The sequence below is a fragment of the Manis javanica genome, chromosome 12 (assembly GCF_040802235.1).
Source record: "Manis javanica isolate MJ-LG chromosome 12, MJ_LKY, whole genome shotgun sequence".
In the NCBI taxonomy this organism is placed as follows: Eukaryota; Metazoa; Chordata; class Mammalia; order Pholidota; family Manidae; genus Manis; species Manis javanica.
This window is the reverse complement of record NC_133167.1, coordinates 85,228,230-85,250,893: the sequence shown is the minus strand read 5'-3', so window position 1 is coordinate 85,250,893 and position 22,664 is coordinate 85,228,230. Positions and strand designations below refer to the sequence as shown.

The 22,664-nt window shown below is 48.0% G+C and overlaps 1 protein-coding gene and 1 long non-coding RNA gene across 2 annotated transcripts; one reads left to right on the top strand and one right to left on the bottom strand.

Annotated features, from left to right (window-relative positions):
* Positions 1-10,372: 10,372 nt before the first annotated feature.
* LOC140844801 (uncharacterized) lies at positions 10,373-20,752 on the bottom strand. Its single transcript, XR_012123296.1, has 3 exons — positions 20,646-20,752; positions 18,690-18,804; positions 10,373-10,825 (listed from the first exon to the last, which is right to left on the bottom strand). It is a non-coding gene; the product is annotated as an uncharacterized lncRNA (long non-coding RNA).
* GOT1L1 (glutamic-oxaloacetic transaminase 1 like 1) lies at positions 12,820-16,877 on the top strand. The gene is made up of 9 exons (XM_017679554.3): positions 12,820-12,989; positions 13,650-13,831; positions 14,143-14,254; positions 14,516-14,625; positions 14,842-14,934; positions 15,025-15,175; positions 15,632-15,797; positions 16,307-16,449; positions 16,702-16,877. The coding sequence occupies exons 1-9, from the start codon at positions 12,875-12,877 to the stop codon at positions 16,875-16,877; spliced, it is 1,248 nt and encodes a 415-aa protein (XP_017535043.3). The 5' UTR covers positions 12,820-12,874.
* Positions 20,753-22,664: the final 1,912 nt, after the last annotated feature.

Genomic DNA, 22,664 nt, shown 5'->3' with positions numbered 1-22,664 from the left:
CATCACTGAAGGAAGTTGCCCAGTCAGTCCTAGGCAGGAGAAAAGGATGATTGTGGAGACAGTGGGGCTCTGGTTTGTAGAATTGTCCTTGAACGTTATCCAGGAGCTCATATTGCTTGAGTCCTGCTTGACATGTACCCTGTGCCAGCTGTCAGATGCCTTGGGAGTGTTTAGACTTGTGCTGGCAATAGACTCCATCTGCAAATTGTCACCAGTGCATCTGACAGATGGAGAGCCAGTCATCCTGGTCCTTTTCCAGTGGCTTGTGGCCAGGTGTCAGGCTGAGGGAGATGGGCATCTTGGATGCTGAGCAGGCTGCTTTCTCTAGCACGAGGCCCGAGCACTTCAACTGGGAAGACAAACAGCCACTGTGAACCTAGATAAGTGAAGACGAACAGACCAGCGGGAACAAGAGTGTGTGGAAACCCCAGCCTGGCCTGTTAGCAGGACTGCGCGTGGGCAGAAAGGACTGCGAGGAGGGGACTGAGTTGGAGGAGAGCTGCAAGTGGATCTTCTAGAGCTGACCTCCCCTCCGCGTCAGGTGGTACAGCTAAGGAGCAGGCAGAATTAGGCTAAGGAGAAGGTGGATAATAGACTGTCCCAGCACTCTCCATGGCAGATTCTTCTGGGGGACGGTGGTAAGTGTGGTCCTCACGGGCAACCACAGGGCTGTATTTCCACACTGGCTTCATTCCTGCATCATTATGGAGGAGGAGCAACTTCTCCCCTCTTGCCCTGGGGACTCTAATGGAGGCCATGGAAATAATGTCCTTTATGTCTTCCTCCTTAAAACCAAACATCCGGGCTCCCTCTCAGACCTCTCGATGGAGTATGTCTGTGTGTCTGTCCAGAGGAGCAGCACAGGAGCTTGCCATGGGGAACGTGACTAACGCTTCCCCACTGTCGTACAAAACACCCTGCATGTATATAGTCTGCCTTAGGCCAATAGAGGCACAATAGGTGACTCAGTTTACTTAGCAGCAGAAGGCCATCTAAGTTTTCATAGCTCTCCCTGTGAGGTTAAGGATAGTCAAAGTGCATCCCTCAGTTTCCTCACCTACGGAGTAAACGGAGAATAAACCTTTCTCTCCTCTCTCCCTTCAGAAGGGGAAAGAGAGTGGCTGCGATGGCGGGCGCTCTTAAAGCTCTGCAAGTCCCGCGCAGAGCTTCGCAGCTTCAGCACTTGCTTCGCAGGATATTTAAATGGTGCTGGGCGCCCCCTGGTGGTCCTGTAGGGCACAACAGGTGCGGGCTTTGCAGTGGGCTGTTGGGCAGGCTTGCCCCCGAGGGCCGCAGCTTTCCCAGTGCCCTGGACTGTCAGAGCCGGGAGAGACCATAGAAATGATTTACAACAATCCTTTGACTAAATGGATGAAGAAACTGACTTCTGGAGAGGTGGATTGTGAGTAGCCGAGATTTCTTTCGTTAGTGAAAAGCAACGCTGATCGTGTAGAGAGCAGAAGTTGGAGCTGGAAAAACAAGCAAGAAAAGGAGGAAGGAAGGAAATGGCCATTTATTGGGCACCAATAAATAAGAGGTGCTCCGCAAACGTTAGGTTGTAGTGACAACGAATGCAGAGTAGAGCCTCACAAAGATGGAAGAGCTTGCTTACGCTGACTCCAACTGGGTCTCCCAGACTCTGAAGCTGGTTTTCTTTTCTCTCTGCCCAGTGCTAATAAGCAGTTACGTGATACTGAGCAGATGCCTGAGCATCTCCTATGTTTTGTCCGTCTGTCAATCAAATGCAGACTCTATTATTGCTCTACTCAGCTCATGCAGGCTGGTTTTGAAAACCAAATGGAGACTGTAAGAAACATCGGTTTGGAAATTCAAGGGCTCCTTCAGTGTCATGGTGGCAAGAGAGGATGGAGCTCAGACTAGTCCCAGGTCTCCTGCTTTTGCCCCTGGTGTGCTTCTAGAGACAGCCTGGGCCTGGGACCCGACTTTGGTCCCAGCGGACATGTGCCTAGTCTTCGGCAGGTTCATCCCCACCTCAGACGGACTCCCTGCTGTCACATCCACGTCACTGTACGTTCCCCCCCTCTGGCTCTTTTCATGTTCAGACTCTGGTCTGGTCTGGGCCTGGCATTTTGGTCCTGCTTGGCTCCCCCAACCATTGCCCATGCAGCATTTATGATGAGCTCAATGTTGGGAACAGACGGACGGTTTAGAACAGAGGGCACATCTAGATGGCAGGGCTTCCTGGTGCATGATAGCAGGGGTGCATTAGGAAGGGCCCCAGAGAACCAGAAAAGGGAGATGGTGTTTTAGTTGGCTGGAGCTTCTGTAACAAATGACCATAAAGAGAAACGTGTTACCTTACACATCTAGAGGCTAGAAGTAAAAAATTAAGGTGTTGGCAGGATCATGCTCTCTCTGAAGGCTCCAGGGGAGGAATCCCCTGTTGCCTCTTGTGGTTTCTGGTGGTTGGCACATTCCTTAGCTTGGAGCCGCATCCACCCGTGTCTGCCTCCTGCTCCCCCTGGCCGCCTTCCCGTCTGTGTCTGCATCCACATTTCCCTCTTTTTATAAGGGCCCCAGTTATTGGATTAGGGTTCAACCTAATTAAGCGCAACTTCATTTTAACTCAATTACATCCCATAGACCCTACTTCAAATAAGGTCACATTCTCAGGTTCTGGAGGTTAGGACTTTTGTGTATCCTTTACAGAGACATGACTCACCCCACAACAGCAGGTATGATGGAGAAGGAGGGATGCTATTATTCCAAGCCTTTCCATGCTCCTGTGCTCCTGCTGTTTTGCATTTTCAAGGCTCACTATCATCCTGTAGCTGGTCAGAATGGTGGTAGAGTTGCTGGCTATTCATGGATTTCCATTTCTGGACCTTTTCTCCCATCTCCCTGAGCCCCAGATTTGAGAGCCCACTGATCAAGTCAAGCCTGGCTTGGCTGTCTCCTCAGGGCATAAGTTGCTATCCATCCTGCATTCTCCCTTTCTTCCTTTAGTAACAGAACCCTAGTTTTAGCTGAGCACCTACCCTCACTAAAGACAGATGGCAGTCTCATCTGAGGCTAGGTGTGACTACATGGCCAAGTTCTAGCCAGTTGCAGTGTGCAGCTTCCAGGTCTGCCACTAAGAGGTAAAGGCATATCCTCCCCATCTACTTCTCCCCTTCCCACCAGCTGGAATGCAGGTGTGATGGAAAGAACTGAAGCAGCTGTCATGAGTGGGCAACCATGTATTGCAGATGGCAGGAAAACCAGACAGGAGAAGCCGGGGTGTCCAACACTGTGAAGGCATCATTCAGCCCTGAACTACTTATGTTTAAGATTCTTAAATGAAGAAAAATAAACTCCTATCTTGTTTAAGCCACAGTTATTTTAGCCTCCCTCCCACCCAAAAAGAAAACAGCAGCTGAATCAAACAAATTTGTCAGTGAAAGTATAGTAGGGGACATGGGACAAACATCATGATTAACTTTTCCTGCCTATGATAAGAAATGCTGAAATATAAATAGTATAGCAAAAACAAAAGGGACTCCATGTTAAAGCTAAGAGTCCATTTTAAAAACCAGGGAGTTAGAAGGTAAGATTCCTACCACATTCTTCGGTAGTCAGCCGACATCTTATCTTAAGGCAGGGCAAGCATTCTTAACTGGTATGTCCCCACTGCTTGAGGGTAAACACTCTCTTGGAGAAGAACAAGATCAATAAACTCCTCTGTGCTAAGTTTATCTTACAGAATTATCAGGGGACTGACTGTAGATGGTGCCATCATGCCTCTCACCAGAGAGACAGCACAAGACCACATATCAAGCCTAAGCACCCTTCCCACCCCGCTGCCTTTTGCCCCATTCTTGAAAGCCTTAAAAGACAGAATACAAAGCCCTGAAGGGTGCCTCCTTTCTGAGGCTGCCAGCACTCCCCTTCCTTTGAGTGTGTACCTTTTAAATAAAGCCTTCTCACTGTCCAACTTAGTACATTCTGTCTCTGCGCTCTTCCAATAGAAGCGTCCTTGTCACTTTGCTATTTTATTCTATTTTCCAGACTTAAACACAAGTCTTCACTCTCTCTGTCCTACTTCAGACAAGTAGAGAGGAACTACTGAGAGCTCTGTCTGATTTAAGTTGGCAAGTTGCTGTTGCCAGAGTAACCTGAGCAGGACTGCAGTTGCATAATCATGCTCTTTAGTAGCCTGCCTGAAAATCTCCTTTCCTTGCCTTTGGGAAGTTCTCAGAATATAATCTCACTGCCTCCAGTGCTCTGCAGCTCCCCCAAATTCTGGGGTGGTAGGGCCTTAGTTCTCACACTGTGCAAATCCAAGCAGACCCTAGATGCCAGGTGACTCTGGCCTTAGGAGTTGGCAAGAGATCTGCCCTATGCTGAGCAAGAGTTCAATGAACTTCCCTTCCTTCCCTCCATTCTTCCTCGCTCTCTGTGGCTGCACAGCTGCCATTTGCTGCTACAACTGCCTTAATGAGTTCCTTCCTTACCTACACTCCTCTGACTCCAAGAATTCTCATTCAGAGTCAAGACCCCTACCCTACTCTGGTAGGCAGAATTCTGAGAATCCCCTTGAATGTAGGTGGCACCTCTAATTTGCTTCTAACAATAGAATATGGCAAAGGAGATGGGATGTTACTCCTGAGATTTTATTATGTTATATGGCAGAGGTGAAGGATTTCAAGGATGCGATTAAGATCCCTAATCAGTTGATTTGCGTTAGTAAAAAGACAAATGGTCCTGGGTGGGCCTGACCTAATCAGACAAGCCCTTTAAGAAGGTCAGAGGTCAGAGACAGAAGAGGTCAGAGAGAGACTCCTGCTCTTCTTGAGGAAGTTGGCCACCATGAGGTCTACAACTGCAAGGAAATGGGTTCTGCCGACAACCACTGGAGTTGGAGAGGACCCTGAGCCTCAGGCGAGACTGTGACCCTGGCCGACCTCTTCATCGCAGCCTGGTGAGACCCCCGGCAGAGGACCCAGTTAGCCCACATCCAGACTCCTGATGCATGGAAACTGTGAGGTAATAAAATGTGTTGCTTAAAGCTGCTAAGTTTGTGGTAATGTTACACAATAGAAATGAATACAGTCCCACCACACAATTCTGCCTGAGGCTGCTCTAAAAGTCCTTCCCTGGTGGTGTTTTCAAAGGTTTCCCATCAGAAACCAAAATAAGATGGGACCCCGAGCTCAGGAAGAGCCCACGTCTGCTATGATCCACTCTTCTCTCTGAAGGACCAATGGAAACTCTTGCTTGGGTGTGCCACAGTCTCTCAATCTCCTAAACGCCTGAGGGAATGACCAGTCATTCCATGATTTCTACATAGACCTTTTAAGACAGTTAGCTGCTAAAGGTTCAGAACCCATTTAACAAGTTTTCGTTTCTGGGATGCAAATGAGGAGCCACCCTTTGTAACACAAAAACCCAGCACATGTAGTTCCCCAAATCCCTGTAGCAAGAAACACGATGAAACATGACTGCATCAGCTGTTGGTATTCCCAGAAGGGAGAAGGGATGGGTTGCTTCCTCCCGGAGAAGAGAGAGATGGGAGCGGGAGAGCTTGGCATCAGCTCAGCGCCACCCTCAGTGTCTCTGCTTTTCCTCCTTGTCACTAGATTGCGTGTGTGAGCCCTTCCCCTAAGGCCTCCCCTCGGTCCAGGTCTGAATGTAATCGATGTTGGAATACTCTCCTAGAATCACAGAAAGGAGCTGGGGAGTGAGGGAGGCTGCTGCTTTCCATGGAGAAATTCCTTCCATTTTGGGGGAAAGAGAAACATGTGGGGCTGATGGCAGACTTTACTGCTCCAGCAACCTCAAGACCCAGAGCCTAACTGTATGATGGCTTCGTCTCATTTTCTGAGCCAAGAACTAGTTTGTTTGGGTTTTTTTTGCTAGCATTACTCTACAGTTATATGAAGAACATTATGTTTACTAGACTTCCCATCACCCAGTCCCCCTGACATCCCCATTGCAGTCTCTGTCCATCAGCATAGTAAGATGCTGTAGAATCACTACTTGTCTTCTCTGTGTTGTACAGCCCTCCCCATGCCCCCCCCCACATTATACATGCTAATCATAATGCCCCCTTTCTTTTTTCCCCCCAAGAACTAGTTGTAAGAGCAAACAAGTTCTCTCCCCTTACCCACCCTCTTGCCTGTCCCCTTGGTGGGGTTGCTGGCCAGCTGGTATTGACCTGGGTGGTCTGGTACCGGACTTCTGACCCTGTAGAATTAAAAATGTTTAACTTTGCCTTTACTCTCCTCTAACACTTCTCAAAAGTTGTTGTAATGAAAACTAGGTTTTAAAAAAAATAATGAGGTAGCCTGTTGTACAAAAATGAGTGGAAATTGTTATTGATAAGTAAGATACTGTTTAAATCAAGCAGATATTTTTCAGAACCTCCCCTGCCTGCTATATCTGCCCCCAAGCTTGGTCTGGTGCCCTGTATTTGTACGAGGGACATCTGGGAAGTCCACCGTTGCCATTATTCAGGCTTTCTTCACGTCTTAACCCAATTAACTGAAATAGTCTTTGCTTGGCCTTCCTGCTTCCTTCTGGCTCCCCTCCAAGTCATCCCCCACAAGCCCCCAGAGGGAATTTACTAAAATATAAATCTGACCATGTCATTCCCTTCTTAAAATCTTCCAGTGCTTTCCTAAAGCATTTGGAGTAAGAGTCAGACCCGGTCACAGAAAGGTCTGGCATCGGATGGGTAGTGCATCCCTTCCTGATTTCCCTCCTCTCTCTTCCCCCATACACTCTTATTTCGACCATACTTAAAGCCACTAAAGAACACATTTTTTCCCTTTTTCTCTATACTGTCACTCAGACTGTACCCTCTGTCATCCATCCAAACAGATTGTGCCCTGTATTCATCCACCCACCCATCCATCCCAGTTTTTATCCAGTGAATGGCCTCTAGATACATTACAAGGTAAAACTGACAGTTGGCAATGGCTTGGATATAGGGTGTGAGAGAAAAAGGGAGAAGTCAGGGATTAGACCAAGATTTTTGGCCTGAGCACCTGTGTAACTCCAGGGGGACAATAAGTTCCCAGCTTGGGGCCAGTTACCTTTGAAGCTGAAATCAGTCAAAGGGAGAAATAAAGTGGGAGAAACCCATTTATTGTTTACAAGCAGTCATTCACTTCTGCTTGCCTGGGTCTCTCACAACCCAGCTGTAAAAAGGGACCCCCCAAACCTCTCTGGTACAGATACACTCTCTCTCTCCCCACCCTTGTAATCACCTATTGATATGGAGATAGGCCAGGTGAGGGATTCTGGAAATATTGCAATTTTACCCACAACCTGGCAGAATGGACTAAAATAGTGGGTAGTGGGAGGGGGCATGTGGAACCCTCAGTTCATTTACGGACATAGTAAACTTGAAAAGTCTATTAATCATTTATTGGCATATCAAATAGATATTTGGATTTCCAGGCCTGTAGGTAAGAGAGATGTCGTTGCTGAATATATAAATTTGATGGATGGGAATGTAAGCTCATGGGAGTGGTTGGACTCAACTGCATGGTGGCTACAGACAGAGGAAATAAGAGTGTATCAAGTCTACATGGTGTACACCTTAAATTTACGCTATGTAATAGGTCAATTGCATCTCAGTAAAGCTGGAAAAAATAAAATCACTGCAGAAATGAAAATTAAAAATGAATTCAGCAAACAAGTCCTGGCGATTCTAACATGTGGAGGTCAGAGACAACCAGCAAAGCCACAGGGAAGCAGGTTTGAGATGAAGACAGATACAAAAGGGAAGAATGTGGTCTAAGGAGGAAGTGGTCAGTTGTGTCACGTGCTGTTGAAACATCAGTAAGCGGGAGACTGGGAATACACCACTGTATTGGACGGGGCCAGGGTCTGTCATTTGCAACCTTGATAAGAGTAGCTTTGATGGTGAGGAGGTGAATAAATCTTGATCAGAGCCCGGGCACGACGGAACTTGGGAGGTGAAGAGGTGGAGGCAAAAATGTAAAACGTCTTCTCCATAAATTCAGGGGGTAGAGTTGACCGAAGAGGTGGAAGCGAGGCTGCGTGCATTGACCCCGAAAGGACTGCAGGGGGAGATACAGGAGCGGAGGTGGTGGGCGGGCCCTGGCTTGTCGGCTGACTCTCGTCCACTCCCAGCCAGCTCTGCTTCCAGACTGTTGGGCCGCGGACTGTCGGAGCGTGTGGACCCACCACCAGACCCCTGGTGCAGACCCACAGACACGGTCATTGCACAAAAGCCGTATCGTCCAGGAGACCTCTCCACACAGTCCCCTTTAATGGCCCCATTTCTGCAGCTGGATGTGTCCAGCTTCTCAGATTTCCCTGCCAGCTCCGACCGTCCATCCACTGCGCTCCTGCAGCCCGGTGGATGAGCTCTCTCTGTTTTCCCAGCTCTCGCCTCCGGACCTTCCCTTCCCCAGGCGCTCCTCCAATTGTGTGAGGTCTGATTCCTAGAAAACCCGTTATCACTCACGGCAGTTGTCTACTTGGCTGAACTCTGACGGCCACATCAGAGTGGATGGGGTTTGTTACCAGGAGCAGCAAAAGGGGTTCTGGGTGGACTTAATGAAAACTCCCTGCTGTCCGCCTTTTGGCTGCTCATCAGCCCCTGTTCTTTTCCACAAACACGTAATTCCAAGGATGGTCCCACCGAATATAATGCAATTTTCCCACCGGCAAGTGAAAACTCACTTTTTCCTTCCCAAAGGGAAAAATCCAAAATCACATCCAGCACCAGCCCAGAGTCCGGGATCTCTGGGTGAGGTGCATTTTCTTCACCTGAAACGGTTCCTCGCGGCACTGCAGCTTATGGACTAAAAATGACTTTGACTACTCCCCAGTACACCATCGTGTTCAACGCTGGGAGGAAAATTGCCATAAAGGCCCCATTTAGAAGAGTGGGGAAGGGAACAACAAGCAGCAGTCGCTGGTGCAGGGTGCAGACCGCATCAGTGTCTCTCTGATTCATGCTCCTGACGACAGAATGAGCTCTTTGGACCAGCTAGTAAAGCTGCCCTTCCCCAACCTCCCTTTAGGAAACCCCTTTACCCTTTGTCCTCCTTGGCTGAGTCTGAGAGGGGCTGAGGGAGGGGCCCCTGTGCCCCAGCAGCCACCTTTGGTGAGTATTATTTGTTACCAGTGCCCAGACATTGTTTGCAGACTGGCAATTTTTGGGGAAAACGCTTTAAAGCCCTAGTTTGTTCAAATGTCGGTTTTATTTCAGAAGCCCTCCTGAGAACTCTGTACTATCACTCTATGTTCAAAACTTTTTGTGTTGGGACTTTAGTTTGGAGTTTCTCTTTGTAACAGCCAGAGGGACATGCCATTTCCATAAAAACCTCCCATAGTTCTGTAACGTTTGTTATCTCCATTTAAAAATGCATACACGGAGGTGGAGAGATTTTAAATGACTTACCTAAGGCCATACAGGTACTAAGGGAAAGAGCTGAGATGGAAAGCCAGGTCGGCCTGGCACCAAACACCCTCTGTTCACTACACCCTGAGGCTCTCGGCAGGGGTGGTGTCTCATGTCTGAGAGCTGTGGCCGAAAAGGGAGGCAGGTAAGAGGGAACCATTTCCAGGGGCCTCTGAGAGTCCCACGCATGTGCAGGTTGCTTCGGTAGATGGGAGTTTGTGACATTTGAGGTTTCAGGAAATGTACCCTGGGCATCCGCACTGATGTTGCCAGTATCTGGGGCAGGAGAAATGCTGAACGCAAGTGGCACCCTGAAAAACATATGTCATTGCAAGGCTAGGACTGGACAACCGTGAGAGTATTACCCCCGAAGTCACACGAACACGCCCTGGGAATCTCCAGGAACAACTGGGAAGTCTAACTCAGGCTAGTGGTCCTGCACTCTGTAAGAAAAGACAGGTTATCCTAGTTAATATAACCCTGTTTGTATCTGGGTTAGTGAGGGATGGGAATCTGGGGCCACAAACACTCCATCCCCAATCATTGGCTGACAGCCCCCAGGCAGAGCCTCCCGTACAGGCCAAGTCCTATTCCTCCCCACCTGCTGTCACTCTACATAGGCTGGGGTAGTCCAGAGAAAAGCCTGCCATGCTTCCCTCTGCTGTGGAGACAGCCCAGGGGCCCCTGGGTGTTTGACAGGGTTGGAAGTACAAGGCCAACATACACAAAAGCAGCCATTAAAAATGGTAGTTCTAGACTTGTTCGTTGTGTTTCAGAAGATTGGAGACTGATGAGAATTAGGCTTGGGGTGGATTAATGATTGTGCATTGAGTCCCCTGTACAGAATTTTATTGTTGTTAACTGTTAACAACCATTTGATCAATAAATATGAGAGATGCCCTCTCAAAAAAAAAAAAAGGTAGTTCTAGGACTTTGGATGAACGATGCAGTGAACACTTGCTGACTGTCTCCCCAGCATCCCCTCACCCCTCTCCTCTTTCTAAGAACACTTGTCTTGACTGAAACCAGCATGGCCGTGCATTTAAGAAAAAGTTTATTCAGCATCTGCCCCAGAGCAGCCCACCAGCATGCTCTGATAAACTGCTTCAAAGCCCCTTGATTTGGGAACAGCTTAAATCCTTTTTTACAACCGGGCGTGGGTGAGGGGAGGAGGCCATGTCAATCATACAGCAGACACTATCTCGAAGCCAGATGTTTGAGAGGAAGCATCGATTGGGATTGCTAATTATTTTCCTAAAGGATCCTACTAGGGGCAAGAATCAGACTGGGCTATCTTCCTTTGGGAATTCCAGGCTGGTTTTTTTCTGGTCCCCGGTGAAGGGTGAAGGACTGTGGGTCTGCTGACACAGGCATGAAAGGCTGCAGGGCATCTTCACAGCAGAGCGCGCTTGGAGCCTCTGCAGCTTGCGCTGTATATTTGGCCTGCAGGACCGCAGTGAGAGAACCACAAAATATTTTATTTCACACCTGGAATAGCTTTTAGGGAAACTTTCTTTCCATTCTTAACTGTGCAGTGTGGGAGGCACTGACAACCCGCTCAGCTTGGGTGGTTGGTTTAAATGCACCAGTGTATCCCCTCCTGGGTCAGGGATGGGCCTGTGACTCATTGCAGCCAAGAGAAAGGAGAAAGGAGGCTGGGGGCTTCAGGAAAGGAAGCCTCCTCATTCTTGCAGGGAGCTAAGAGAAGAGACCTCACTGCCTCTTCCTCTGGATAGTAAGGATACAATGTCTGGAAAACATAAACACTGCTTTTGAACAGGAAATCTATGCGTGTGAATTAACATTTCCAAGGCACAAAGTGGTAGAGATTGAAAAGCAGGTCAGCCAGCCTTCTTCCCTGTCTTTATCCACCAGCCACCCGGCTCCACTGTCCGGAGGCCATCACAGTTCCCTGTATCCTTTCAGAGATGTTCTATGCATATACCTGCAAATGTATCTTTTATTTTTCCTGAGATGGCCCTCAGTTTGATCTCTATTCTGTACTTCCCTTGTTTTTTCTTAAAGATGTACCTCGCAGATTTTTCCACATCTGTACACACAGGGGCTGCCTTTAACAGTCGCATAGAATGCTATGATATGGATGTCCCATTATTCATTTAAACATTCCTTCAGTAAACGGCATTTTGTTTATTTGCAAATAGAGCCACAGGGTGAATTCCTCAAATACATATGGTCTTGCACATAGGCCTTTGCTCCCATGCCCAGAGTCAGCTGGGGAACAAAGTTGATGCATCCAGAAGAGCAGGGCCAAAGACACACAGAGAATCAAGCTGGAAGCCAGGCGACATGCTGATGCTCTGGACTGAATCACGACTGAAGTCTTATGTACCCTGCCCTGCCCCATGATAGAGCCAATAAATCATTTTTCATGCTTAAGTCTAGTCTGGTTTGGGTTTTGTGTTCCTTGCAGCATAAAATGTTCTCATGTGCACACATGTGAAAATTCCCACAACGGAAATGAGAAGTGAAAAAAATGTGATAAAGATTGCATGTAAAACTGGATATCAATTATCTTAAAGTATAAACACAGAGGAGAAACTGGAAGGAGGCCCACCAAAGCATCAGCTATGGTTTTGGCCTGATTGTAGGACACCTGAGCTCTTTGTTTTTTGACCTGTTCAAATTTTCTGTGATAACAGGGATAACTTTCCTAATCATTTGCATAATCGTGGATGCTCATTTGCATAATCATTGGTCAAGGCAGGCTCCCTGGAAGCGTAGCCTGGGACAGGGATATGGGCATGGGAGACATGATTTTAGCAGGAGTGCCCATTAGGAGAGGGTGAAGAGGGAGCAGCTATTCAGGGTCTGGCTCCTTCCACCCTTGACCTCTGCCTCTCTGCCACCATTAAAGCAGTCAGCAAATGTCAGAGTGCTGGCCTTAGGTAACTGAGAGAAATAGGGCTGGATTACTGAGTTGCAAATGACACAGCTTCCAAACATAAGGCTCTTTATTAAAATAACTATGGAAGGAAACAGTGCTTTCTTTCTATTTCTTTACAAATCTGGAGCCCTTAGCAAAATGAACGAAGCTTTGCAAGTGGATCCCTTCCCTCGAGTTACTGCTGGGTGTGAGGTTTCTGCTTCTGCTGGAGAAGCCCTCACCCAGCCCACTGGCTGCCTCTCTTGCTCTGTCTCCTCAGGGGCTGACTTGTTATTTTGGACTGGGGGACTTGGGGCCAGAGAAGAGAAGGCAGTGAGAAGTGCCTGGGGATTCCAGGTCCCCCCTACTCCCTGCTCCCCTCCACCCACTTGGGCTTCTCCCCAAGTGCCTCAGAATATTCCCAAAGCCCTTGAGGCTCGCTGCCCTGGAGACTGGGAGCTGGGGTTCTGTTGCTCTGGTAACCAGCTGTGCAGCGCCTCTGCACTGCAGCTGCCAGGGTTCTGGGGAGAGGTGGCCTGCGTGGCCCAGGCATGGAGGACCTGGCTTCCCGGCAAAAGCAGGGAAGACCCCAGGAAGCAGTCTTGGCGATGCCCACCCTTTCAGGGTTTAGGGATGTGCCCCCAGCCCAGAAGCTAGAAGGCAGCCTGTTAAAGACCTACAAGCAAGACGATTACCCCAACAAGGCATTCCTGGCCTACAGAGGTAGCTGCCTAATAGTTGGGGAATGTAAGACTAGTACATCCTAACTGCCTTGAAGAGGGCGGTACCCACCACCCCGGAGGAATCGGGAGATCACCCAGCCTCCGCAGGTGGAGAGGCCTGCTCCCGTTCACAGAGCTGTCCCCAAAGAGGCCAAAGTGCCCTGGTCACGTTGGGTCCCCTGCCCTGCTCTGCGGGCTTCCTGGCATTTGGTAAGAGCTCTGTGCTCTCCCCCAGCTCTATGCTCCAGGACCTGCATGGACCCTGACCTTTCTTCAGCTTCTTTCCTCTCCCCTCTCTCTCTCTCGGACCAAGAATGTTTCCTGAGGTGGACTCTCCTGATAGGCGGCCAGCCCTTGACACTGCGAGAGTTGGTGTCCCTTTGCTTAGTCACATGTGTCTGTAACTCCCACATTGTATATCATTTTTGCCCTTTCAAATGGCATAGGTTTCAGTTGCCTTTGGAAAAGACAAAAATTACACACATTCGCTAACAGCACATTCTTTTTGTCAAGGGGCTGGGGTAAGGGAAATTGTCTTCTCTTAGGCAATTTTCCAAAGCCCTGAGAAAGCCAGGGCAGAGCAGCTGTCTGCGGGCGGTCTGCAGAGCGCAGACCTGGAGGCCCCGGCTATCCGGAACGCCCCCTGTGGTTTCCCACACAGTCTGCATGACCCATGAAGGCCAGCCCTGGGTTTCCTCTGTGGTCCCCAAGATCCGACTGCAGATGGCACAGGATCCCTCCCTCAACCATGAGTACCAGCCGGTGATGGGCATGAAATCATTCATCGAGGCCTCGTTGCAACTCCTCTTTGGAAAGTACAACGAAGTTATTGTGGAGAACAGGGTAAGAAGGTGGGTCCTCTCCTTACTCCCCAGACATGCGGAGGGGAGATGGAGGGCTGTGTAATCCTAAAGCAGAAAGGGACCTTGGTGAGCCCCCTGCATTGACAAAGGACACAGCTGAGACTCAGAGAGTCCAAAGTCTTAGCCCCCAGACGGCAGAGCCAGGATCAGAACCCTAAGCCACGCTCTCTGCCCCAGCTCACACTGCCGATGTGCGAGCTCTTCCAGAAAAGAATGACGGGACTCTCAGGTGGTACTAGGGTCACCTTTACTCTATTAAAGTGTTATTTCTGCTTATTATTTGGCTGGCAGGCAGGGGGCGTGCACACAGTTGGTGACAGTGGTGCCTTCCAGCTTGGGGCCCAGTTCCTCAAAACTTGGCATCGAGATTCCCAAATAGTTTACATCATTTCTTCTAAAAAAGGTGGGTGTTCTGCAAGGGGAGTGTGATGGAAGATCTCTGTCCCCCGTCCCTGATTCCCACCCCATGTACGATCTTCGTGGTCTTGCATCTCACTGTCAGTCATGAGATAAATGGTGGAGGCACCTTTTTTTGTCCGTTTGCTTGTCCTTTTCCTGTTATCGTCCTACCTCCAGGCAGCGACCCTCAGCCCCGTTCTCTGTATGTCTGCCTCCATCTCTCCATTTCCTGTGTACCAGCTGGTCGGGGGCTGTGTTTCCACAGAGCTGCATGGACTCATCTTCCAGGACATGGGCTTTACAGTTTACGAATACTCCTTCTGGGACCCCCAGCAGCTGTGCATGGACCCCAGTATGCTCCTTGATGTGGTGGAGGTAGAGAGACCCTCTCTGACACTCTCCTCATACCCAACTGATCGTTCTATGGTCCTTTCCCTCCCGTCCACCCTGTGAGACATGCAAGGCCATTTTTAGGCTTGGAGTTGCCAAGCCTGTGAGTAGGAACCAACACGGGATCATGTCCCCTGAGAATGTTCTAGTGTCACAGCACTTGGTGGGGGACATGCCTGATAGGACAGTCTCTACCTGCAGGAGGCCCCCCATGGCTGTATCTTTGTGATTGGGAACATTAGCAGCTGCAAGATGACACCGAGTCAGTGGGCAAAGTTTATGGCCTCCATGAAGGTGAGCCTGACATCCTGCCTGACCTTCCTCTCTCTTGCCTTCCACCACCTCCTCACCTGTCACCATTTTCATCCTTCTTTTTTCCAACAGAGGAAGCAGATATTCCCATTTTTTGACATTCCCTGTCAAGGTTTAACCACCGGTGACCTGGAAGAAGATACTAGGTTCTTGCAATACTTTGTGTCCCAAGGCTTTGAGTTCTTCTGCAGCCAGTCTCTGTCCAGGAATTTTGGCATTTATGGTATGGTATGGGCAGAAGGGGAAGGGAGGGCCTGGTGCCTAAGGGTGCCACTCTCATGGCACAGTGTGGAAGCCAAGGCTTCCAGAAAGAGCACCACGCAGGCAGAAGGGAAGAGCACTGAGATAGAAGTCAGGTTCTGTGTTCTGTCTCAGCTCAGCCACTAAAACTGACTGTGGTTGAATCATTTATCCCCCTTAGGCCTCTTGTTTGCTCCACTATAGGATGAAAGGGTAGGAGTTTCAAGTCCCTGCCACCTTTAAGAGTCTTACTTCTGGCTACTTTTTCTGGAAGAAGAGTTTCTGGCAACTTCCTGGGGCCTGGATACCAGCTTGGCTGGGCTGGGCTGAGGCCGGGTAGTTCAAGCCTCTCTTCCACAAGGCTGGAGGCAGAGTCGTAGGGGAGGCCCTGGGAATGGAAGTGAGATGGAGAGTGAGGCTGTTGGTCCTGATGCTACAGATGAAGAAGTTGGGATCCTTGCCGTGGTGGCGCTCAACAACCAGCTCCTGCTATGCGTCCTCTCGCAGCTGATGAACTTGGCCCAGGCCCTGTGGCTAAACCCTCCTACCACTGGTGCTCGCATTATCACCTCCATCCTCTGTAACCCTGCTCTGCAGGAAGAATGGTAAGGGTGAAGGGCAGGGGCAGGAAGGGATGCTGAGCCTCCAGACACCTACAGAGTTGCTGATGCACGGGAAGCTGCTAGGTGCTTCTCCTCGTGGATAGCTGCCTCTTTATTACAAACATTCATCAATATTTCCTGAGGCCCCACTGTGTACCAATAGCAGGAGCTATGCCCAGGGCTGCCCTATCTTGGGGGAATGGGTAACAGAACGTTTTCTTTGGACACAGGCTTTTGAATTATTTGAACTCTTCCAGGTTGCAGGAGGAGGTTAGGAAGCATCAAGGCCTTGCTACTCTGGCAAAATCTGCTAAGAGTCTGCTTGGTTTTCATAAATGAGTAGGGATTGAACCCCGCCTCCCATCCATAACTATCCCAGATCCCCAGCTCCATGACCTCTGGACCTCTGGTTGGGGGCTTTTGAAGGGAAAAAAAGTGGAATGTCAATGAGGAGGTTGATCTGTGAGCAGGAGACCTAATGTTCTAATTTCTTACTGTCTTTTCTTTGGCAGGAAGCAGAGTCTGATAGGGATTGTGGGGAACATCATGCTCATCAAGGAAAAGGTGAAGGGGAAGCTCCGGCTCCTGGGCATCCCCGGCTCCTGGGATCACATCACTGAGCAGAACGGGATCCATAGCTATCTTGGACTTGACTGTAAGTGTCTGGAAGGGGTAGCTCCCTTCTTTCAAGTCTTGGGCTTATATTTAAACATTAAACTTCACTGACCGGGTCACCAGTCCCTAGCTTCACTCCAGATTTTGATTATTTCCTGAGGAAAGTGCAGCTGCTTTAACGACCCTTCTGAATCCCCAGAAATGCTGCCACTCCTTGTCCCCCATGATTCACCCTGGGCTGGGGATGGTTAGAGGTGGTTGTCTCAGGATCTGAAATAGTGATTATCACCAGCCCAACAGGTGGAGTACCTGGTCAAGAAAAAGCACATCTACATCCCCAAGAATGGTCAGGTCAACGTCACCTGTATCAATGCCTCCAACATAGATTACATAACTCAGAGCATCAGTGAAGCTGTCCTCGTCACGAAGGGCTCAGGGAAATGTCTCCAGAATGTAACTGATTCTTGATTGGAATGAAAGCTTTAGTTGCAAAATCCTGTGCCGATTATTCATGGCTACAATTCATTTATCTGCAAAGTGCTCTCTCTCTCTCCATCTATTTATGAAGCATTGGTCTGGTCTCAGCCAAAAGCGAAACAAAAGGCCCAGAGGAGAAGGGAATGTCTACCTTCACTGGCCATCTCATATGTATTGAGCATCTACTATGTTAAGGTCCTACTATGTTATGTCCTGGTCTCTTCGTCCTTCTGGGCTACTGTAACAAAATGCCATAGACTGAGTGGCTTTTAAACAACAGGAATGTCTTCCTTGTAGTTCTGAAGGGTGGGAAGTCCAAGATCAAGGTGTCAACAGACTCCATGTCTGATGGAGGCCCTCCTCCTGGTTCATAAACAGCACCTTCTAGTTGTAACCTCTCATGGTGGAAGGAGTGAGGAATCTCTCTGGGGCTTCTTTTATAAGGGAACTAAAATTCCATTCATGAGGGCTCCACCTTTATGACCTTAGCATGTCCAAACACCATCACATGGGAGATTAGGTTTCAACATATGCATTTTGAGGGGACACATGCATTCAGCCCATCACATCTGGGCATCAAAGAGAATGCAAAAAACAGGTACAACCTAGTCCTTGTTCTCCAGAAGCTTCCAGGCTAGTTGGGAGATGAGCCTTGCTCACATGACACAGTGAAGTAACATTTCAAGGCTGAGTATAGTAAGTCACAATAGATTATGTAGATAGTAAATATGTCAGGAATTTAGAAAAGAAATACCTTAACATGGGCAAATAAATCATATGGAAAGGTGCTCAACATCAATAGTCAATAAGGAAATACAAATGAGAAGGCTGACCATACTAAGTGTTGGCGAGGATGTGGAGCAACTGAAACTCTCACACTGCTAGTGGAAATGTATGATATAATCACTTTGGAAAACATTTTTGCAATTTTTTGAAGAGTTAAACATATACTTTTTATATGATCCAGCTATTTCACTAAAGGCATTTAGTGAAATAGATAAAAGGGAAATATATGTCCATATAGAATCATACGCAAATGTTCATAGCAGTTTTATTTGTAATAACCAGTAATCACAAACAACCCAAAAGTCCATCAACAGGTGAATGGATTTAAATAGATTAACAAATAGTGGTATATCTATGCAGTGGAGCAGTACTCAGCCATAAAAATGAATGAACTCTGGATATATACAATGTGAATGAACCTCAAGATAATTGTGCTGAGTAAAAGAAACTGGACAAAAAAGAGAGCATGCTTATGATTCCATTGGTATAACATTCTAGAAAATGCAAACTAATCTGTGGCAACAAAAAGATAGGTGGTTGCCTGAGAGGGAGGGATTACCAGTAGACATAAGGAAACTTCTGGAAGGGGTGGGTGTGGTCCCTATCTTGACCCTAGTAATGATATACAGGTGCATACATATGTCAAATTGTGCACTTTAAGTATGTGCAGGTTATTGTGTCAAACTAGACCTGACTTTTTAAAAAAGGGTAGGAGTGATAAAAAGTGAAAAAGTTATGGGGGCTAGTATTATAGGTCTTGAAATCAGAGAAGTACAGAAGGTGACAGTCCGCAGGCATATAGTGTGAAATCAGTATTTCAGCAAAGGTGTGTTTTCTGGAAATGCTAATGACTCAGGTATGACCATGTGAGCGGGTGGCCAGGTGGATGGAGTGGATGAAGAGATTATTGGTGTAAAGGAAGGACAATTGGCTCATAAAAAAAAAATTGAAGTATAGTTGATGTATAATATTATATTGGTTTCCAGTTTTACAACATAGTGATTTGTATTGGCTTACCTCTTAAGCAGAGATTCTCCTTTATGTACACTCTCTGAAAGAGGGATGTATTTCCTTGCCACCTGCCTCAGTAGGTTATGCTTAGATCCAGCAATTCCATTTCCCAGGGTTTATCCTAAGGGAATAAACAAGGGCGCAAGAATGTGTGTGCAAGTATGTTTATTATCAAACGTTTATATTATTAAAAAACTGGACTCTGAATGTTAACAAGAGAGAATTAGCTAAATAAATTAGACTATATCTATCCTTCTGAATACATATCACTTTAATGACCTATAAAGTGAAGCAGAAACATATAGTGGGGTTGAGTATGTGGACCGTTCCTCCTTTTACTTGTGTGACCTTTGGCAAGCCACTTAACTTTTCTAGTATTTAACTTCCTCATCTTTTAAATGGGAATATCAATCAGGTGCTATCTCATCGAGATACTGAGGATTAAATGAGTGACTATATCTAAAACACTTTAGAACAGGACCTGGTACATAGTAAGGACCCTAGTAAGAGTTAGCTATTGTACTCATGATGCCGTAAGTGAAAAATAAATGACAAAACTGTACCATAGGACTCCTTTTTGTAAGCAAATTATATTAAAAATTAATATATGTTTATATTTAGAAAAGTCTGGAAGGATATGCTTCCAAGGCATCTCTGGGTGATGGGATTATGAATAATATTCATTTTTTATTGTAACATCTATTTAGATTTTATTACTTTCATATAAGAAAGCTACTTTTATTTGAAAAATATGTTATCAGGTGATTCTTAGTGACTGGATTTGCATAGCTTTTGGAGAAATAAACCATAAAGAAAAAAAGTAAACTAATTTTAACTTTTAATAGTTTCATTAACAAAGATTATATGGTATTATCTAATGAAAAATTGTAAACATGTTAAAGAGTCTAAGAACAAGAGTAGTTAAGTGATCGTTTCAATTTAGTGGACTATTATGCATCCATTAAAATGATAGTTATTAAAGCCAGGTAGATAAAAGCGATAAAAGAAGACAAAATTTCAGGCAATAAGCCAGAGGTAATTGAAAGATTGCACGTAGTGACTTGTTAGGAATAGAGGCAGGCAATTTTCCCATTTGTATTTCTTCAACCTGGGGTGGAGTTATCAGCGTGGGAACGCATTATCAGATTTTGTTCTTGGGGCCTGTCTTCCTTTGCAATCCAGCCTAAGTCACTGTAAACATAGGTCTTAAACAGTAAATTTTCAGCAAATACATCTGGCTTTTCCAAGGAGTCCAGACGGTAACAATGGCCATTACTATCATAGCTAATGGTTGTTGAATGCTGAACTGAATCTGCCCTGTTCTACGCACTTAACTTGCACCAGCTCATTTAATTCTAGTAACAATTCAAAAAGGTACGTTATTATTTTCCTCGTTTGCAGTCACGCGAGGTCAGCAAACTGCCCAACCCAGGTCACACAGCTGGTAAGAGTCCGTGGGCTTGGTTTGACCGAGCTACGGGTGCTGCCGTCCCCCTCCAGGCCGCTCCGTTACCCCATCATTCCCGTCACCCCAGGGCTCTTGCATCTAACTCCAAGGAGCAGATAAACCCTCAGAGCAGGGCCCGGAGGGAGGCTGCTGGGGCCGAGCGGAGCCTCCCAGGTGAACACGCCGGGAGCTGACTGGACCGCCCGCGCCCTGCGCAGAAGGGGCTGCGAAACTGCGTCCCCTCGGCGCAGACACTGCCCTCCGTGAGGGAGGAGCACCCGCCCACAGCGGAACTGCCACGGGCAAGGAGAAAGGGAACCGACAGGAGGGAAAGCCGAGTGGAAGGACGGGCAGGGTCACCAGCCGCTCAAGGGAACGGCCGGGTTCCGCCGCCCGGGTTCGGCGCGGCTTTGGCACCGACGCTGCGGCCGCGCGCTTTCGGGCGGCGGTCGGGCTCCTCTCCGCCACCTGCGGACTGCCCAGCGCACCCGGCGGGCCCGGGTGCCTGCAGGTACCTGGAGAGGGGCGTGGGGCGGAGGCACCGAGGAGGAAGCGTTGCAGAGTGCCCTGACCTGAGACCTGCCGCCCCCTGCCGTCAAGGATCTCGTCTCCCAGTGAATCCTCCTCTGAAGGTGCCTGGCAACCCCGAAGTTCTCCCCGCGGGGCCACGCCGGAATTCCAGAGGTTCCAGCGGATCCCAGAACCTTGCGCCCCCGTGTCTGCTCATGGGTGCGGGCGCCCGTGCCGGCAGCTTGTGGGTGAGCGCGCTGAGCTTTATCCAGCGTTTCTGGGCTGCCTTGTTTCTTATTCCATCGGCTCTGCGTCCAAGCAAGACCTAGTAAAAGAAAAAAGGCGTGTAGGGGGCGAGTAGGCTGGTCGGCCAGTGGGGGCGGACGCTGCCCGAGGAAGCCCCGGGACCGGAGCGCTTCTTCCAGTCTGGGAAACAGCTCTCCGCGAGCAGAGGCGGCTCGGCCCCAAATCCGGGGTGTGTGCGCGCCCCCAGAAGGCCTCTGCTTTTGTTCCCGGTTTCCACCCTGTCCTGGCTCTGGGGTCTTCCTAGGCAGCCCTATCTGTGTGCTTGCCTACTCCTCTCATGGACCTGTAACGGGCACTTCACCCTACTCTACGATGTGAGGTTTAAGCACCATTCTCTCACTTGTTCCCCATACTCCAGCCACACCAGTTTTCTTCCAGTTTCTCAAATATGAACGGTCTTCCTGTCTCAGGACGTTTGCACACACTATCTGTTCCGACAGTAACACTTTCCTTTTTGCAAGATCAGCTTCTTTCCTATAGGGTGGATTCAGCTCTCGACTTAAATGTCTCCCCTCAGAAAGGCTTTTATTTAACTCTCCTACAAGGTAAGGCCTCCCCCGACCAAAAGTGTTTTTTCTTTCTTGCCACATTTTGTATTCATTTTATTTTATTCTCTGACAAGTTAATGCAGCACTGGGCAGGGAAAATATTTGCCTTGTCAAGCCTGTAACTGGCACATAGCAGGTCCTCAAATTTTTGTAATAGTAGTTTCATTAATTAATTAACTTCTTGCACCATAGAACGTGAGAGCCAGAAAAGCCTGCTGCGATAGGGCATCCTACACAGTTCTGCAGAAATCGGGGCTATTTGCTGCTCTTCCGATCTGTTGGTGCAGAGGACTGGCACCTCAGTGGTTCCATTGACTGAATCCTCCCTAAGAGTCCTAAGTCACCTCCCTGTGTGGAGCCACATTCCTGGGCCCTCACATAATCTGGCACCCAGGAGCTCAAGAAATATGGCATATGTCCCACCAGGAGCCTTGGCTCTTCGTTCTCACCTTGAGGCAAACTCACCCCATCACCGTCTATCTTCAGAACTGATTGCATACTACAAAGCTGAAGCTGTCATAGGGACCCAGAGAGTGAATTTACCCCATGGGGCAAACAGCAAAATCCCCCATCAGACCTCCCTGTTCCCCCAAAGTCCTTGGCTGGCAAAAACCTGCCTCATTTTCCTCCCCCATTTACAACCCCTCAAGTCTCTTAACGACCTGCAGCAGTTCAGTTCACACTCCAAGACTATACCCTCCACACAGCACACACCTGTCTTCAGAAGGCAGTTTAGAAAGCGCCTCTTGTAGCTGGCACTCGTCCCCTGGAGACATACATTCCCCCACTCCCCTAACCCCCACATACCTGAACCACTTATTTAAGATTTCCTCAATGCAGTGGATTTACCTGAGGGGACTCACTCATGGTGTCAATGAAAACAATGTACGGCAATCAAGAACTTGAGTCACGAGAGAGGGGAATGGTGTTGAAAATATGGCTGGTGTTGCGATGGAGAGTTCTGGAGAGCTGCTGACTGGGCTTACCACTGCTGAACATTTGGAAGTGTAACTTTTATGTAATGCGTGTCTTCATTAAAAATTAATTTTTATAATTCAACAATTAAAACTGTTTAATAAAATAATTAAACTTTAATTCTTTAAAATTAATTAAAGAATAAAATTAATACAAAATAAAGCAAAAAAAGTTCCTGGGCAGCATGTCCTCCAT

Excerpts from the sequence above, each read along its gene's own strand:
- GOT1L1 (XM_017679554.3), top strand. The coding sequence starts at position 12,875 with ATGCCCACCCTTTCAGGGTTTAGGGATGTGCCCCCAGCCCAGAAGCTA. Across the intron at positions 12,990-13,649 it reads GGCATTCCTGGCCTACAGAG|TCTGCATGACCCATGAAGGC; the intron begins GTAGCTGCCTAA and ends TTTCCCACACAG. Across the intron at positions 14,626-14,841 it reads TGCTCCTTGATGTGGTGGAG|GAGGCCCCCCATGGCTGTAT; the intron begins GTAGAGAGACCC and ends CTCTACCTGCAG.